This window comes from Anthonomus grandis, chromosome 6 (genome assembly GCF_022605725.1).
Source record: "Anthonomus grandis grandis chromosome 6, icAntGran1.3, whole genome shotgun sequence".
Classification (NCBI taxonomy): Eukaryota; Metazoa; Arthropoda; class Insecta; order Coleoptera; family Curculionidae; genus Anthonomus; species Anthonomus grandis.
In genome coordinates this window covers 27,475,000-27,495,098 of record NC_065551.1, presented here as the reverse complement: position 1 = coordinate 27,495,098, position 20,099 = coordinate 27,475,000, and the positions used below count along the sequence as shown (strand labels likewise).

At 30.8% G+C, this 20,099-nt stretch overlaps 2 protein-coding genes across 2 annotated transcripts in view; one reads left to right on the top strand and one right to left on the bottom strand.

Annotated features, from left to right (window-relative positions):
- Positions 1-1,265: 1,265 nt before the first annotated feature.
- On the bottom strand, positions 1,266-19,541 carry LOC126737139 (probable aconitate hydratase, mitochondrial). Its single transcript, XM_050441886.1, has 11 exons — positions 19,179-19,541; positions 16,043-16,267; positions 14,858-15,128; positions 14,082-14,276; positions 13,771-13,899; positions 13,220-13,378; positions 12,324-12,512; positions 12,123-12,268; positions 9,267-9,486; positions 8,627-8,939; positions 1,266-2,148 (listed from the first exon to the last, which is right to left on the bottom strand). The coding sequence occupies exons 1-11, from the start codon at positions 19,209-19,211 to the stop codon at positions 1,659-1,661; spliced, it is 2,370 nt and encodes a 789-aa protein (XP_050297843.1). The 5' UTR covers positions 19,212-19,541; the 3' UTR covers positions 1,266-1,658.
- The window catches only part of LOC126737145 (inositol-3-phosphate synthase 1-A), a 34,139-nt gene continuing 32,097 nt past the window's right edge, over positions 18,058-20,099 (top strand). The window contains exon 1 of the mRNA XM_050441894.1: positions 18,058-18,266. The gene's annotated coding sequence lies outside the window, so the exon portion shown is untranslated. The remainder of the gene's footprint in view (positions 18,267-20,099) is intronic.

Below are 20,099 nucleotides of genomic sequence, written 5' to 3'. Positions count from 1 at the left end.
AATTTCCACATTTTAGAATGTAAAGCTTAGATTTAGTGAATTTACTAAAAACCTGGTTCTCATAATTGACTCCGACTTAAGATTTGCTTCCCATTTAAATAAGTTGGTCCAAACTACATATTGCAAGCTGAAAAATCTATATTTAAGCAAAGATCTTCTTAGTACTAGCTAGTGTTGTGAGCAATGGAACGTTCCCGATTATTCTCGAAGAACGTTCACGACTTTTTTCGTGACGTTTATTCTCAAGAGCACGAATGAGCATGAATCCGAACGTTCCCCAAAAATGTGAACGTTCTACTACCAAATCTGGGGCTGAAATTAATACCATTGAAGATGATTCTTCTGAGTCTGAATTTGATTTAACGGAAATTCTAAGTGATTTAAAATCAAGCGAGCGCGAGGAGGGAGAGGATAGTTCGGAGGAGAGTTCCTAAATAGGTTGTTTGAAAGTTTAACTTAATAAATAGAACATAAATAAACACAATTTTTTTTTTATTTTCAGATATTTTCCTAATATGTTTCCTTTGAATTTTTTTCATTTATGCTCGTATGTGCTGAAAATTCTCGTTCGTGCTCGTTCATGCTCGAGGAACGTTCTCGAAAAATAAATTCTCGAGCATTTTACAACACTAGTACTAGCATAAAATTATGATTGTGCGATCTTATTTCTTTCATTCTTAGAATCCCATTCTCTCCACTATTTAAGATTGTGATGGTGGGTATTGGCCAGCAATTTTAATAAAGTTAAAGAAATGTTACAAACAAATTCAGAAGGCCTGTGTCGGGTTTGTTTTTCGGTTAAAAGGTTTGACCAGATTAGTCCAAGGTATGCCAAGAGTGGGTGGTTAATGTTAGCATAGAGATTTCAAGTATGCATAATGACGAAAACTTAAAAATTGTCACTGAACAGAAGCCACTCTATTAGTATTCTGAGATTAAGAGATTAGATGTTCATATCAGCAAAAGTTAGATTTGCCTATCGAATACCTAAACACAGAACCAGTTTTTCTTTTATTCGAAAGATCGCTTTCCTTTAATTCAGTCAAAGTTTCCAATAACATTCTTCTGCCAGTTCGTAGTTCCTCTAATGCTGCATCGTTCAGAAAACACATCAAATGCTACCACTACTTATAAAAAACCGCGCTACTTATTAACATATTTTTTTTTTTGTAAAAATAAACCATTTATTATTTTATCGACTTCATAAAACGTTGTCCCTTATCCTGAAAATATTCTCTAACATATTTCAGAATAAAATAAAAGTGTATTTTTATCGTTTTCTTTATTATCTTTAAAAATCTTGCGGATGAAAAAACATCTACTATACACAATTAGTTTTATGTACAAAACCGAAACGTTGATAAGATCAGTATTTGAAAACAATAATGCGCATGAATGTTAAAAGAAAAAATACAAAATTTACACATAAAATAACCGCATTAATATTACGTACATAGACAGGAATTTCTATTTCGAAATAATTTACAAGTAATTCTTATATTCATAATTAATTATTAAAGAAGTTGAATGTAAAATTTTACCGTACAGTCCCTACTAAAACGCAACAAAAAAATAATATTTTAATATATTATTGTATTAATCACTTAAGTATCAAAAGACTGTCGCTAACTTTACTCGTATATAATAATTTCGAAAAATTACTTTCCAGCAGCGATTTCCTTCATTCTATTCAGCGCACTGCCTGCCTTAAACCACGAGATCTGCAGGTCGTTCATTGTATGGTTCAATAAAATTTTATCGACGCTTCCGTCCTTATGCTTAATCTCACATTCCACCGGTTTTCCAGGTGCCAAATTCTTTAGGTTCTTTAGGCTAATTTTATCGTCTGGTTTGATCTTATCATAGTCACTGGCGTTGGCGAAGGTCAACGGCAACATACCTTGCTTCTTAAGGTTAGTTTCGTGGATACGAGCGAACGATTTGACGATGATGGCTCTGCCTCCGAGGTGACGGGGTTCCAAAGCGGCGTGTTCTCTGGATGATCCCTCGCCGTAGTTTTCATCTCCTATTGCCACCCATTTAACATTTTTGGCTTTGTAATAGCGAGCGACATCCGGAACTGTGCCCCATTCACCGGTAAGTTGGTTTTTGATTTTATTCATTTCGTTGTTTTCGGAATTGGTGGCTCTAAAATAAAACATCTTTTTAGCACATATGATTTCATTTAAATATAGATCTGTAATAACTTTTTATTCTTTTTTCATTGTTTTCTTTTAATAAAAAAAATCTTTCTATAAGAAATCTCCAAGGCGATCAAACCCCATCATCTTTATATATGTTTTAAAATGGCGGTATATTAAAGATGTTTAAAAAGTATTAAGTCTTTTATTACTCACAATGTGGAAACTTTATAAGGAAATTGATGCCTAATTATTATATTTATGGTTAAAAAAGACATGATGACCCTTCTATGTAATTTTGAAAAAAAGAGAATGAGTAAAAGTTCTTATATGCCATATTCTATATTTTTAATACTAATTTTGTTATTAATAATAGGACTCGCAAATTAAATAATTAAAAAAAAAAAGGAAAATATCACCTTAATTTAAAAGATACTGATTGACAAAAATTATTTACCCACTTCCTTATGCAATACTTCACAAAATCAAATAAGTGAGGGGTAAGTAAGTAAAGAAAAACACTATATTATTAAAATACTCATATAACGCTTTTATTTTCAAAAATAAAAAGTTTTTATAAGGGTCTATCTTGCCAAACAAATTTGACAAGTTGTTACGCGTTATGTTGCTGATTAGAAGATAAGGTTCAAGTAACGTAATTTATTTTCATTTTTAAAATTTCACTTATTATAGGATTTACTGTTAGACTTAGGGAATTTTTTCAAAAAAATTGTATTTTTCACTGGTTACAAACTAGAGTACTGCTGTTTAGTGTAGTTACCTTAGTATGAATTCAAACATTGGTTGACTCAATAGTTAGATATGGTATTCTTGTTTGGGGAGCTAAAACAGCGTTGCAAAATGTTTATTAGTTCGTAAATTACAGGGTGATTTATAAAAAACGCCAAATTTTATTTTAATTATTATTTCTAAAAATATAGGTTTTAGAAACTTACTTTTAGCTACAAAGTTTTATAATTTTTTGCGGTCTACAAAACTGCACCTACAATTTTTTTAATGGCGTTTGGCATCTTTGATATCTTGGCAACGGCAATAAACTTCTTTTTTTTTTTAAATACAGACCTGCATTTTTCATAACTTATTTTGAGAGCGTTTTTTATTCCCTTTAAAACGATGTATCTTATTCATACAGTATCGGACAAAATTAGAGAGACTCGACTACTTACGTCTTTTATGTAAGATAAAAATGATTAAATTCCTCTTTTTGTGCTGAAGGATGTTATGTTTTGAAGTAGTTTAAAAAGGCACTAAAATAAATTAAAAAAAAAACATTTCTCAAGATTTATTAGGAAAAATAAAAAAATGCAAAAAATTCTGTGCGACAAAATTAGAGAGACTTATCCTTAAAGTACATTTGTACCCTATACTAATGAAACTAACCTAATACTTTGTCCAGTACCCTTTATTCTGGATAACTTTTTCACATCTATTCGGCATCGATCCAATAAGATTCGAAATTACAGCCGGATCCATTGATTTCCAGGCATTCTCGATTTCTTCAAATAATTGAGCACGATTCCCGATGTTTTTAGTGCGAATCTTTTTCTCTATAATCTCCCAAAGATTTTCAATTGGGTTCAAGTCCGGCGATTGCGGTGGCCATTTTAAAACTTGAATTTTGTTAGCCAAAAACCATTCCTTCACAAGTTTGGCCGTATGTTTGGGGTCGTTATCGTGTTGGAACGTGAATCTTAGCGGCATTTCCCATTCGGCGTAAGGCAACATTACATCTTCCAGTATAGTCCGATACATAAATCTATCCATAGTGCCCTCAATTTTGTAGATAGGACCCATTCCATAACCCGAAAAACAACCCCAAACCATTAAATTGCCACCTCCATGCTTCACAGTACCAGAAACATATTTTGGATCAAGCCTTTTGTTTGCTGGGCGATGTACGAACTGCGCTCCATCACTTCCAAAAATATTATATTTAGACTCGTCACTAAACAAAACCTTATTCCAGTCCTTAGCTGTCCAGTAACGGTGACGTGTTGCAAATAACATTCTAGCAGCTACATTTTTTTTTGATAGATGGGTTTTTTTGCTGGTCTCCTTCCAGGAAGCCCCGCCTCCACTAATCGCCGCTGCACAGTCCTGGATGAAACCCCAGGCGCCTCCAATTCAGCCAAAATCTGTGTTGAAGATAGACGCGGATTATTCTGACTTAGTCGTTTAATTCTCCTGTCCAGCAGTACTGAGGTTTTTCTCTTGCGGCCACCTCTTTTAAGGTTCGTCACTCTTCCACGGAGCTGATAATTTTTTATTGTTCTGGAAACCACTTGTTTACTGACGTTGAATTGCTCTTTTATTAATTTTTATGAGCGACCTGAGTTATAGGCTTCTATAATTTTTTCTTTTAGGTCTATGGAATAATGTTTACCACGAGGCATTGCTAATGATATTCTCAAACTAATAAACAGAAATTAAACTAATCGCGACTTCAGCGAAACTAAATACAAAATGAGTCTCTTTAATTCTGTCGCAGTAATTTTTTATCAATGTTAAAAACATTCTTTAAGTAAATGTAAACATGAGCTACAAAAATGAATTGTTGATAATAGAATTGTTGTCAACTCCGGTATACACTGCTTAACAAATATTAATATTATTTCAAGTACAAAAAATTGGAGTTGGCAAATAGAGAAGTCTCTTTAATTTTGTCCGATACTGTATGTTTTCCAGCGTTTCAACGTGTTAATAACAATCATCGGGAATTTTTCCTTAATGCAGCCCTGATTTTTTGAAGTAAAACTTCTTTACGCATGCTTGAGTTGGAGAGTAAGCTGACAAATGCGTTACGAAAGTGTGATCGGGCGAGGCGAACGGTAGTTGAGAAGGTGATATGAGTTAGTGGAGATAGAAAGAGAGAGTTACGGTTTTACTTTAGTCGTCTTGTCTCAAGCGCACTAATTTCTGCTGAATAACATTATTGCTACTAAATGTTAAACATCAATATTAAAAGGAGGTATTTAAAAAAATAAATACTACAGCAATGATCTTGCTAACTTTATAATAAATGTATTTTTAATAAACAATATAATAATGAACAAAAATTAATCCAGAACTTATTTAAAATGAATAAAAGATATTAAATAAAATGTACATAATTATAAAGTAAATTGTCACACATAGCAAATAGGACACCCTATATAGGGTAATTTTCTTTTAAACCTGTCTTAATACTAAATTGTAGTGACACATAAAAGATTTTTTCAAGTTTTCATTAGGTGTATGCTACCTTTCCTATTTACTAATGTAATTTTATTTAATTACAATGATGTATGTACATTTGCACTGGCGACAGGATTCTATATAAATAAATAAATGAAATTTATATAAAAATGATTGAAGGAGTTATACATTTATAAACTTCCTTATCTATAAATTAAATATTGAAAAGTCATTGAGTTAGAAAGAGCGACTTAAAATTCTAAATATGGAGTCTCAAAGTTTGGCACAGCTATTAGAGTTGCTCACAAAATGATGATTAATGAAATAAACTATCCCTCAATGCTATAATTATTAAACTTTCACGCTCTTCTAGGTTCCAACAGGGAAACCAGTATGTTTTATATAAATGCAGTTAGGGCGGACATAGAGAAACATACTGTTAAAAATATGATTATGGCTTCATTTATATTTATTTATTTTTTAGACATAGATTGGACTAATATTATATTTAAATATATAATAAGTGACTATTCCATATAAATTTTAGGTATATTTATAATTTTAGTGTAGTGTGGATTACTTTATGTATTTGTAAGTGTGAAACTTTAACTCAAATAAGACATTGATTTTCTTAAATAATAAATGAAATTAAACGGTATCGAAATTATGTATGTTTTCTTACGTTAACAAGTTAATAGAATAGAAAGAAATGAAAACTTATTTTATCAAAGAATTGCGTTAGACTTACTATTTATCTTTACAATTTTTCATTAAATATAATAAATTTACGTATTCTTTCTTATGACAAAAACCTTTTTTGGAAATCTTTTATGCATAAGCCTGCCCCTTTTACATTACATAAATTGTTGTTTTATCTTCCATCTCTGGACACACGGTCTCGTCGAAGACCTTCACGCCTTTGAAACTCAAATTACAATCAGCATGTTCCCTAAATACAGTCTGTCATTTTAATACCAGGGGTAATCGAAAATATGGCAAAAAACATAATTATCTCTAAGGAAAATTAGAATAAGGTGGATCTTATGGTTAAAAATGGGATGATGGTAGCTAAAAGATAGAATGTTGGATAGGAGCTACTCTAAAAACAGCCATATAATTTTCCATAAAGTCGGAATTCTTTATTTGGTGCTTATTGGAAAAAAAATTAATGATGGTCAAAAGATAAAACTTGCATAATAAATCGAAAAATACAATTTTAATATGTCACTTTTCTTCCGATATCTCCAAAAGTTTCTTATGAATAATAGTTAATTAACATGAGATACCCTGATTTGGTGCTTATGGGAAAAAATTTTAATAAGGGTCACAAGATAAAACATTGGATAACAACTCTGCAAACACCATTGCAATATGTTAGTTCTTCGGATATCTCCAATATTTATCGTTGAATAAAGGGACAAATAAGTAGCTAGACAAATAAGCAACTTATATTTTGTGATTTTGGGATTTTCGTTCTTCATATATAAAACTCATGCAAGTATTTCAATCTGTTCAATTTTTGCCCAAAATTCTGCTTTGACGAAGTTGCCACCTCACAGTTGTCAAGCTCAGATAAAATAAGAAGTTTAACCAATAAATACGTGTTGGAGAAGTATGACTATTTAAATGGGTATAGGAATTTTAGTTTAAAGTATACAGAAATTAAATTGTTTAAGTTCGAACAAACATTCTTACATGCAGTTTGAAATTTAAGCGAATATCACATTTTAGCTTGCTCCATGGATGGAATAATTGCTCCATTTATATGGAGGCAGGAAATTTTAGAAAGATTGAATTTGAATTCCATGAAGAAGCAATAGACAAACTGATTACGAGTAGATATGCCGAAAACTACCTACAGACAAGAGCACAGAACTCAAAATAATGCATTCGATCTTATTAATTATCTTATGTTCATCTTACGATTCATGAAATCAAATGCCTTGCTGTAGTACGAAAACAATTCCTGAAACCAGACTAAATTGTAGGCAATATGTGTCTATGTATAACAAAGTCATGTCCGTTATCAACAACTCTAGCAGTTCTTTTACGATTTACGATCACCACTGCATTTTTCCATATGACAAAATATTCTGTTATTTTCAAACAAATATTAATATTATTAATGTAAGTTTTCTTTGGATATCTACAAAGTTTATCAGTGAATAGCGCGACATAAAGAAGTGAGTTATTCTAAAATATTTTCGTTTAAAGTTTATGGGAAAAATGTTGATGATGATCAAAAGATGAAACGTTCAATAACCCTTTAAAAAAAACTCATTATGTTATTTTTCTTCGTATATCTCAAAAATGTGTCGATAGGTATAGGGACAATAAGTAGTTGATTAGTGTGAAGTATCTTGATTTGGTACTTTAAAAAAAAATTATTGACAATGATGGCTGAAAGACTAAAGCTTGGATGATAACTCATCTTTTTTTTTCTAATTTTTGTTTATTTCCTTTGTATATCCAAAGGGTTGCCTTCTTATAAATAAACCTCTTATAATTTGTGACAATAATATAAAAAATACTAATTTTTCCTCTTAAAAACGTCTAATTCCGCTAAATAAGACGACTTTTATGTATTCATTTTATTTTATTATAATAATTGAGGGAAATCTTGTTTGTAGGTATCTTGCATAATAAATAAATAAAAATTAAAGCAACTTTTTTAAGTTGCTATTAATGAATACTGTTTCTAATGTGCTAACGGGATACATATTATTATCGGATGTAAACACCAAATGAAAATGAGCTTAGTTGTAAAATCCTTGGGTCAATAACAATTTAAAATTCACTGAACAAATTGACTTAATAGTAAACAAAGTTTTACATAATCCAAATGTTTTTCTTCGAAATAAGGCTATCCTCTCAAAAAAATTAAGATCCGGATTGTGAGATTGTCTAGGCCAATTTTAATGAGTGCTATTCTGTTTATAGTTAATTTCTTAACGCCTATGAACTTTGTACAAAAAATGCAAAATGCCTATTGCCATTTTATGTGTGGTCTAAGAAATTATAATCTGTCTGCAAACCTGATGGGAACTTAGTATCTCTTTATTTGTTAACAAAATTGGTATGTATGTGCCTTCATATCTTTTTAATAAAAAGATATGAACAGATGTCTTATGTACCTCACTCCAGCTAGATGTTAAACAATAATTTTCTTTTAAAAATAATGATTTTATTATGAATTATATTTGGTCAATTATTGCAATTGAAAATCTTAAAATCAAAAGCTTTTCAAATTTCTACGGTATCGCCTTCATTCAATAAAATGAAACACTTACCCAATAAACATGTTATTAGAAATATTGTCCAAGTGTCCACGATATTTCAACCATGGTCCAGCCGCAGAGATATGATCGGTGGTACACTTTCCTTTGACCTTAATGAGCACCGTCATGTCCTCCAGGTCTTTGCCATCCCATTTGTCGAAAGGTTCAAGCAATTGCAAACGATTAGATTTCGGGTCCACGTCGACACTGACTTTGCTGCCATCGGCAACTGGAGGTTGGTAAGTGTCCTGGCCGGGGTCGAAGCCACGGGCCGGCAGTTCGTCTCCGTATGGCGAGGAAAGTTTGAATTTTTTACCGTCCGATCCTATTTTTCATATCAGATTAGCAGAGTCTATTACATTAACGAAAAACAAATAAAAACACAAAGTCACGGTCTCACCACATGTAATTAAACGGGCTACACGTGTTTCGCTCTAGTTAGAGCATCATCAGGCCTTTAAAAGCCATCCACACACTTCACAGTACAATAGATAACTAGAGCGAAACACGTGTAGCCCGTTTAATTACATGTTGTGAGACCGTGACTTTGTGTTTTTATTTGTTTTTCGTTAATTTTGTATGTTGGTCTCTTAGAGAAGAATGGATGAGATTTTTAAATTTGAGAGTCTATTACTATTACTAATAAGCTTACCAGTAAGTTCGTCGGTTAGAGGGTTGAAATCCAAAGTTCCGGCGATACTCAGAGCAGTAACAAGTTCAGGGGACGTGACAAAACCATGAGTAGCGGGATTGGCGTCATTACGTCCGGTAAAGTTACGATTGTAAGATGTAACAATGGTGTTCTTTTCGCCCTTCTTTACGTCTTTTCTGTCCCATTGGCCGATGCAAGGTCCGCAAGCATTTGCTAAGATCTAAACATGATTCAATTTATTTTTTAATTCTGTATTTATCATCATTCTATGGTAGATGTAACAAATGTGCCAACATAAGCAAAAACCATGGTCACCAGTAAAATATAGTAGTTCACTCGGTGCGCGACTATTATTATGATTGTTCAAGCTCTATTTTTAAGACAGTTTTTGCTGTTTAATATTTAAGAAATAAGAAAGAAAGAGTAAAAAATTATATAAACAACAAATAAACCTCAAAGAGCTTCTTTGAAACCTACTAACTGACCTGCAATTGAGCTGTTCACAAACAAAATAATATAATGATAATAATGGTATAAATAATTTTGGTATATTCCCAGATATGCATGCTTATAATTAAAATAATACATAATTAAACTATAAACTATTCGGAATAAAAAGCTAGAGCAGGGAGAGCAGTGAGCAATGAAAAAAACATAATTTTCAGTTTGAAAATTACAAAATAAATTGAAGAGAAAAGAAAGAGAGAGCAAAGAAAAAATCAAAAGATGGAAATGAGATAGCACTGGCATTTTTCTACAATATTCTTAAGATGAGGTGCCCACAATATCTTTTGGATAGGGTGATTATTTAGAGCTGATATTCATCATCAGGCTAATGTTAGAAATAGGCGGCGTTTAGATATTCCACGACATCGATCACGACAGTGAGATGATGTGCAAATTATTGCTCTTGTACCAAATTGGCTTTAAAGTTGCTTTTGAACACTGGTATCCATAAACAGTCCATTATTTTAATATTATTTTATAAATATAATTATTTTCTTAAATGTTGCGGTTTTATGAGGTGGTATAATTAAAATGTTTAATTTTCGGATATTGATGTTATAAATATCGGTGCTATACTTGATTTCACGGTGAAGATATGGAAGACATTTGAATTTAAAGTCCAGTCATATTAAGCCACCCTAGCCATTTTAGACAATTTGTGAGATATTCTTTGTCTACACCTTATGCCAATTATAGCTCTATTTTGCACTTTTTGAACCCTTATTATTTTCAGGCTGTCCAAAGCTGATATATGTGGGAAAGTTAAAAAATGAGAGATCGAGTGTTTTACAAAGCAGAGCCTAAGTTTCTTGCGACAGATAATATCTAAGTGAATAAATTAGTTTCAAGAAAGAATAATATGTTCGTTAAATATTGATTTACAATGTATTATTAAGCCTAAATTTTTAACTTAAGTACTTAAATTCTATTATATTTTTGCCTAGTTTAATTCTTATACAGTTCTGTAAGTTTCTTTAAGTTTCTTTGCAAAATAGAATGGCTGTTGATTTGTTAAAATTTATTTTTAGTGAATGATCTTTTAAAGATTTCAGTAATTCGCTTAAATCTTTATTAATTTGTTCTGTTTATAAATGATGAATAAATTTGAATATTGTTTCCTTAAAGATGATATTTGCAATATTTTAAGGAATTTATAATGTTTAAGAGGTGGGCCGAGTCTACTACCCTGAGGGTCAGTTGAAAATTTTGACTTTTTCCGTCAGGGCAAGCTGGTTGTTTTCTTTCTGACAAAAATTTATTAAATGAAAAATAAAAAAAAAAAATTAAAATCGCAATCATATCAAATGCTTTAAAATAATATAATAGTATCAAGACAGTTGCAAGTCCTATCGGACTGTTTAGCAGTTTAAGTTAACCGTTAAAATAATATGAAATCTATAAAAATAGTTGATTATCTGAATTTTCATAATTTTTGCGAAAATTATACTGATCTTAGTTTATTTAATTTAGTAGAATTATTAGGTTTACCTAGTGGCTATTTTCTGGAACTATTTTCAGTTTTCTGGAACTATACATATATGAAAGGACAGCAATGAGAGATAAGTGTAATATTTAATTTACCTGCACCAAAAGCCTTAGATTTTATATAATGTTTAATTGTTTAGTTATATTTGTTTAATTGGTCAACATTTTATATTTTGAGCTTTGGTAATACTAAGTGCTTTGGAGGCCATTTGTCATTTGTGCATAACTCGTGTTGTATAAAGTGACTCAAAAATTTTGTTCCAGCGAAAAAATGTGGTTAACTCATGAAATCTTCCGTTTGGGGATTTTGTTCGTTTTTTAACCTGGATTATCAAGAACAGAGTGCATCGATCAAGTTACTACCACTTTCTTCAGGTTGAGGCACCCTTGAAAATTAGTTTAACAAGCATCTATAAGATACTGCATGAATATTTACATTTATATTTAACATATTACAAGCTGAAAATAATGTTCCCATTCGATTCTGCAAAACTTAACAAAAACTTAAAAAGATGCACATGTCAATTAGTGCTAAGAAATGCTCAAGAAATACAATCTTGGATGAGATAGGACAGGTAATAGCCATCTTTAGAACAATGTAAAAAGGCAAATTCTGAATGGAGGAAAATTTTTAACCACACATAAAAGTATATCGACTATCATGGAATAACTTAACAATTTTTTTTTTAATTTCAGTCCTTTCATCTTAATGGTATCAAAATAGCAACTTGCAAAAAGAAAAACTTAAATTGTTCATTCCCAACAAAATCCCAAAATAAAAAGTGAGAAAAGGAAAATACGAAACTATCGCGATTTATAGAATGAACTAAGTAATTATTGTAAATGAAAAATATCGTGACTTACAGTGCCTCCGAAGTCTGACAAAGTTTTAGTGATTCCGTCCCTTTCGATAGTAGCGCGAATCTGTTCAGATCCGGGGGTAACGTTGAATGGAATCTTGGATTTAACGCCGTGGCTCATGGCTTCTTTTGCAATACTTGCACACCTACCTATAAATAACCATTAATAACTAAAAAGTTTTTTGTTATAAATAAATATTCATACCCATATCTTCATAAGAACTGTTGGTGCAAGAACCGATAAGACCAACTCTAATGTCCAATGGCCAGCCATTTTTCTTGGCATTAGCGCCCAATTTACTGATGGGACTGGCCAAATCAGGGGTGAATGGTCCATTCACATGAGGCTCAAGGGTGTCCAAGTTGATTTCTATTACTTGGTCATATTGTGCATCTAAAAAATGCAAAATTTCACAAAATTACTTAAATATTATAGTCATTTGATTTAATATTAATAAATTCATGATTATTACATTAAAAAGCTGATCCGTATAGCCAATGCTTAAAATATGCAGATCATTATTTGGAAATTAGTAATAAGGATTTGGAAATAATATTTGATAATAAATCTATATTTAAAGGCTACATAAAAGAAAGAAAATTCACAAAGTAATATTTTGGAATATGCAAGCACTGTTTGATTTTTCTATGAATGCCATTAATAAGAAGTTATTTTAACAAAACAGTAATATATGGGTTTACAATCTCCTGACTCATCTGTAATAGGTGTAGATTGAAATCTTTGCATAAAAGAAGGATTCATATCTGCTTTTTATATTTGAAGCTATACATGATATTTTTGATGGTCCTGTATTTTTATCAACACTGTTCTTTCACATATATATGGCTGTGGTACAAGAAATCCTCTTATTTCCTACATTTTTTATGTAACAACAACTGTCAACTAGGAAACCCTTTTATGTACATATTTTATTTACATTTAATTATAAATGCTTTAGTTAAAAGAGTAGTAAGTATATTTAATTTCGTACAAGATTTCTAGTTATACTTAGTAACAGGGTCTCTGTTAAATAAACCCTTAAAAAAATGAAAATGTCCTTTAGGTCCTGACACACATCATTCTTTTTTTTTTGTACTTACTTGGATCTGAATTAAGCAAAGTTTTTTCCATTTTTTGAGCTTCCTCGGCTACTCCGCCACGACTAGTTGCCTTAAGGTAGTCGTTCATCCTCTTGTTAAAAGGGAAAACTGAGGTAGTAGCTCCAATTTCGGCACCCATATTGCAAATAGTTGCCATACCTGAGACGTAACATAACTAATAATACTTAATAATATTAACAGTTTTCATTTGTCTCAAGAAAAATTACATTTTCCTAGATGTCATGAGAAAAATCATCTACAAAACTAAGTTTAAGAAATCATTTAATGTAACAAGGTTGAATGTTTGATATTTACACAAAGTGGAATTTATGTACATATTATTATCATATTATCCGATAAAGACATGATTTAATCGTAAACAAAGTGCTCTACAACTATATGTTCATGGAATGTTAGCTTTTAACAAAAGCTAACAAAGCTTATTAGCTAAAACGTTAGCTTCTGACGAAAAATTATTTACCTAACTTTAGAATATTCCTAATAACATGCTCTATATTATAAAAATTGTCTCTCTAATGTTTTTAATGTACCTGTGCAAGAAATCGACTCAACACCGGGTCCATAATATTCAACAATAGCGCCAGTGCCTCCTTTTACAGTTAAAATATCCGCTACTTTTAGGATGATGTCTTTTGGTGAAGTCCAGCCAGATAATTTACCTAAAAAAACATTAATCTCTTTATTTTCTGTTGCTGCTTGTTTGGTTCTATTATAATATCTCAACAAATCTAACTGTTTTATGCATTGTGTTGCGTGTTATTTTTAATGTTGACTTGCGTAAAGGTGCTTTGCTTGTTGATTAATAGGTGAATAAATGTTTAAAAAAAAAACTCTCACTTACCAGTTAAATGTACACCAATAACTTTCGGGCATTTCAATTCCCATGGGATATCAGCCATGACGTCGACAGCATCAGCACCACCGACACCAATGCAGAGACCACCCAAACCACCTCCATTGGGTGTGTGAGAGTCAGTACCAATCATAAGAAGACCGGGAAAAGCATAGTTTTCGAGGATAATTTGATGAATGATACCTGAAATAAAAATTAAAATAAACTAACAATTTTTTCATACGACTCATTATTCTGGCATGCTAGTTTTGCCTTTTCTTGTAGACATTAGTTAATATGACTAAATAATATATTCGGCTAATTATACCCTAATTAAAGGCAAGAAACAGCAGTTTGTCCCCTGGATAAGCAACAGTTACACATCATTTAGCTATTGCTTTACAGAATAATTTTGCATCTTGGAAGTATTTGAATAAACCTAAATGTAAGTGGAAAACAAGATCATTTGCTTATCAAAAAATATTGCAGCAAATGAAATAGAAATTCCTGGTAGAAAGATTATATCTCTAAACAATAAAAAATGTTTACAATGCTTTGAATAGTTACTGTGGAAAAATACAACGGTAAATCTAATAACAAATAAAACGTTTGTTTGCATATAAATTACGCATTTATTTAGGTTAGTACTTGCTCACTCTTATAATTCAATGAGAAAATCGAGGATATTTATTTTGGAACAGAAAAGCTTGTTTAACAACTTATGCAATATGTATAATGAATAAAGCTATAGTATGAATATTAAATATTTTCAGTTGGACACTCACCAGAACCTGGCTTCCAGAAACCAACACCATATTTGTTGCCGGCAGAGCTTAAAAAATTGTAAACTTCCTTGTTCAAATCTTTAGCTCTGGCTAAATCTTTGTCTCCATCAATTTGAGCTTCAATCAAGTGATCGCAATGAATAGTACTGGGAACAGCGACCCGTTTCAGTCCAGAAGAAATAAATTGTAACATGGCCATTTGAGCGGTTGCATCCTGCATGGCAACTCTGTCTGGGCGTAGTCGGAGGTAGGACTTTCCTCGTTCGATTTCCTTAGGGAAATATAAAATTGTATTACCAAACAAGCTTAGGGTATAAACACAATTGTCATGATAGTACTACTTAATACTAAGTTCAAAAATTACATAATTTACAAAAAAGTTTACCTAAACTGAAAGTTTTGCATAAAAAGGCATACACAATTGCAATAATAATATCGGAAGGAACTAGTAGCTTAGTATTTACCATTAGTACTCAAAATTGGTTAATTAAAAATCATCTTTTAAATAAAAAAATAAATAACTAACTTATACTAATTAATACAAAAAAATTAAACTCTTCAAAAAAGTTCAGTTTTTAAGTAAACACCAACATATTTACAAAGTATCTTCACGGCATTTGCACTTTTTACCCAGTCAGGGAATGAATGCATTATAGGTGTTGACTCCATTATAAAATACATAATGATGATTTTTGCAATGCTGTTGTCCTCATTGAAGTGTTAATTTGGTCTTAAATTATAACTATGAGTTTTCCAAATACACAAACTAATCAAAATTAATAGTAGATTTAATAAGAAATAAACTTAAGGTTTTTTTTTTAAGTCAGAAAATATTTATTATTTTCATCACATTAAATCCAATTAATTTACAAAATATGATAATAATAATAATTATTGGTATTTTAAAAATAGTAACAATACACAAATACTGTGCATGCTGCATTCTTATCACTAAGGGGTTTAAAGATCATTAGTTCACTATGCTATTTTGTATAATGTTTCAAAGTTTAAAGGGTATATTTGAATAAAAATCTACTTATGCTGTAATTATATTGTTCCATGTAACATTTGCAAATAGGCAGAAAAATACTTAAGTTAAAATTAAGATTTTTAAAATTTTCTGAAACCTAAAGAAATACTTTATACTTACAATATAAGTTACAACTATCAGAGTAAATTGCTTACCTGTTCTTGTGGGTTATCCAAATGTGAGTATAAAACTTTCTCAGATAAAGTGAGCGGCCTATTTAATCTCTTCTTCACAACTTCCAAATTTTTCACCAGTTTATCATAAGGCAAAGGGTCTTTGTCAAATTTGGACATAGCCACCTTGGAGGCGGCAGCAGCCAAAGGAGAGATGTGAAAACATCTCACTTGGACTTCCTGGAGGGCGACATTCGCTTTTCCCCCCTAGAAATTAAAGGCAAATAATCAGAGTCATTATGGCCAAGTATTTCATATAATGTAGCCATTCAGTTAATATGATTTTTATCTTGACTTCTTTCAGTTTTAATTTTTTTTCTCTGTTTCTGTATTGCTGAAATACAAAAGTCAATCACAAGACTTTAAATCACTTAATAGAGAGTTTATCCATATGCAAAGCCAGTATAATATTTTTAAAGCAAAATGTAAATCCTAATATTGAATTCAAAAATTAAACTGAATTAAGATAGAAGCTAAGTACAAATAATGTAATGGTGGTCTTAAAAACTTCATTGTGCATCTATTAGTGCCTAGAAGTATATTGATCTAATTATTTTCACAAGTATTAACAGCCTTGCAAGCTAGGTACTAATACTTATAACATAGCTTATTTAGAAATGCATAATTTTTTATTATATTATAAATTAGAATTGAAAAATCTATCTACCGAGGAGGACAATCTTATGAATGTATTTTCAAAATTAACAAAAGTCATAAACTTATTATATACAATTCATTTAAACATATCTGATGGTGTAAATACCCCAATTTGAAACTTATAATGAAAAGAGATAAGGCTTTACAAACATTTATGCAGTGGAATTAAAACAAACAGCGTCCTGATTTTGCATTAATATGCATACGAAGAGAAAAAAGTCATACCTAGACAGCTTAGCAGAAAATAATACTAAAATTATTTGGCATTCTCTCACTGACTTGAATGTAAAAGCTGAAAAAACTCAAGATTTGCCTGTAGAAGTATATCCCCTAAATGGCAACAACAAATAAATTTTTTTCAATAACAATCTTTATGATTTAAATATAAGCCTAAAGCTAAAATTTGCGGCCATTGATCAGATTAGTTCAATAATAACAAAGAAACTAAAGTACTACCTTTTGAAAAATTTGTGTATAAGGATATACTAATTTGCATGTAAAAACAAAATAATAGCACATATCCCAAATGGGTGTAGGAGGGATTATTCTACAGCTACGGCTTTAGCTACAGTTACTAGTGATTTAGTTGACAGGTACTAGTGACACAATTGAAGCATTTGACACAACTGATCATCATTTTATCTCATTGCTAAGTTAAGGTATTACAGCTTTGAAGAATCTCTTGCTAATTTACTGAGTTTCTACTTAAAAGATAGGGCGCAGTGTGTATCATCCAATAATCAAATTTCAGATTCTATATCAATATTATGTGGGGGGTCCTTTTTTAATTTACACTTCGGGCATTTTAAAATTGATGGAAAATTGTAACCTTCAAGCTTATGCAAATAATATTCAATTAAATTTAAACTAAATATATTAACTAGTACTAGTGTGTGCCCTCAGTTAATAACTTGTCCTTTTAATGTCCGATTATTTATTTATTTTTTATCTTGTAACCTGTTTTTAAAAAAAATTTTTTAGTGTTTCATCTGGATTCTATTATCTTAAATTTAAATGCCTTGTTACTTAAAATATTTTTTATTTATTTATTTGACTTTATGTTTACTATAGCTTTGACAACAGAATTGTAATGTTCTATCATAATAAAGCATTTTTTGAACTTGAAAACTATAGGCAACATAATTTAAAACTCGACATGTCTAAATATTTGTTGCTATTTTTTGGACCAAAAACCAGGACTATGCTAATTAGGGAACAACAATATATATGGACATTAATGATGTGCAAATTCCTGTTATTGAAACTGTGAAAAAATTAGGCATATTGTTGCATACTGATTTAAGATTAGAACACATATATATTTTGTAATCTAGCAAAGAAGAAATTTAATGTCTTTTCACACTGTAGTTACTGTGTCCTTATATATGGACTGTATTTATATAGATATGAATACAAAGTGTATAATCCAGTACAGAATTCTTGTTCTAGACTAATACTTGACTTGAGGAAGTACAGTCATTTTAGTGGAAAGGTGGGATGATTAAGGATGGAAGATCGTTGCTATATGAAAGGAGAGTTTTTCATATGGGTAATTATTTCCATAAATTGTTAACAATTTAATAGGGAGAAATTTAATTTAAGAAGTAAGACTCATTCTTGAACTCTTCGACTTTTAAATACATTTATAATACCACCTCATTGGAAAACCTTAAGAGAAGTTTTTATATAATGCAATTAAACTTTACAATTCCATTCCTAACAATTTAAAGGATTTAAATATTGGTCAGTTTAAGAAAAGGCTTAAACAATTTATTTTCTCCAAATAACATTAAATTGTATTAAATATAGACAGTAATATTATGATAATTTTATTTTGTATACTTTGTTATTACTTTAGCTATTTTTTTCATTATTGTTCTTTTTTGTATTTTAGTGCAGCTAAAGATCCTATTATTTCTACTTTACGAAAACTAATTAAGATATAGAGATTTGGTTTTTAGTTTTATAATTAAAATTTAATATAGAATTTATGTTTATGTTAGCACTTTTTGATGGTTAAGTGTGAATAGCTACTGTAGCTAGACTAATCCACCATAAGCATTAATAGGACTTTCCTATTTACACTTATGGATCAACACATCTATCTGTATTCTTCTTTGTGGAATTCTAATAAAATAATTTATTATTAAACTATGTGAATTAAAAATTAGCCTCTCATAGAAGTACTATTTCCACTTGATCATTAGCAGGTTTGCCTATATATATTAAAAAGGGCAATTTAAGGTCAAAAAGGGGTTAACCTAAATAAGGAATCATGAGGGAACAAGAAGGTGAAAACCTGAAATCTCAGGCAACTTTTTAAACAGATTTTATATTAAAAAAGACCTCAATAGTGCACTGATCTATATTGTTAGAAATCTAAAACGTTTTGAAAATAGTAAAAATTATGGTTATGTAACAACTTTACTAGTGCGGGAATAGGAGGAAAAGTTATACTTACATGGCGATGCAAAACTCTCATACAGTACGCCATGGTGTAGAAAAACTACGTATAAATATACTTAAAAGAAAAATTAAACCTTCAGCGTGCGCTCAAGAGCCACTTTACACACGTAAGCTTTCCTTTAAACCTGAAGCAGAAACGACAAAGTTTCCTCGATACTCGTGACGGACTTGCGCCGTATACCAGAGTAGTCTCGAACGAAAATAACCTCGAACAAGGCTGAATTGTGTTGTTATTGGTTGATACGATACTCCTGGCTGTTACTTATGCGGTAATTTTATCTCTAGAGATGTTTTTGACTTGATTTTTTGCGTCAGAAGTTGTGGAAAAGGTGAAATATTGGATAATAATATGCAATTTTTTCTAACGTCACCGCTGGACAATGGCTGAACTGTCAAAGTCATCTGACTGAACAGCTGATTGGGAAAGCAAGACATACACCGTCAGATAATCTATGTGGCTTTAGGGCCAAATTCTGGACCGGCTGATAAAGTGTCTGGAAAAGTTATCCTGCTGGTAACATTCAAAATTGAATTATGAATTTCTTGTTTGTCTTACCAGCGGGATAATTCTACCTTACCAGTAGAATAAGTTAACAACAGGAAAAAGCAGCGCATAAAAGGTTTACCAGAAAATTTAAAACCTCAAATTTTTCAAAGAGTTGGAGCTTGCATAGTTTTGCAAGAAGTTTGTGTATAACATTCTAAATTTTGTTCTTAATCTGTATGAGTATTTTGTTATTTTTCATCTGGTTAAATCTCTCTTTATTTAATATGATAATGCCCGACTTAAGGTCCCAACTAGGGCTCGGAATTTTGGAAAATTATGTATTCGAATACTCACTTCGTTTTTTTTTTTTGAATATTTGAATTATTCACTACTCGAATAATCATACAAATGTTCGAATATATTTGAATA

Bases quoted from the DNA above. Each gene is read 5' to 3' on its own strand.
- LOC126737139 (XM_050441886.1), bottom strand. From the start codon at position 19,211: ATGGCGTACTGTATGAGAGTTTTGCATCGCCAT. The intron at 15,129-16,042 runs GTAAGCAATTTA...TATTTCCCTAAG, and splicing joins TGGATAACCCACAAGAACAG to GAAATCGAACGAGGAAAGTC. The intron at 2,149-8,626 runs GTAAGTGTTTCA...GTTTTATTTTAG, and splicing joins TCTAATAACATGTTTATTGG to AGCCACCAATTCCGAAAACA.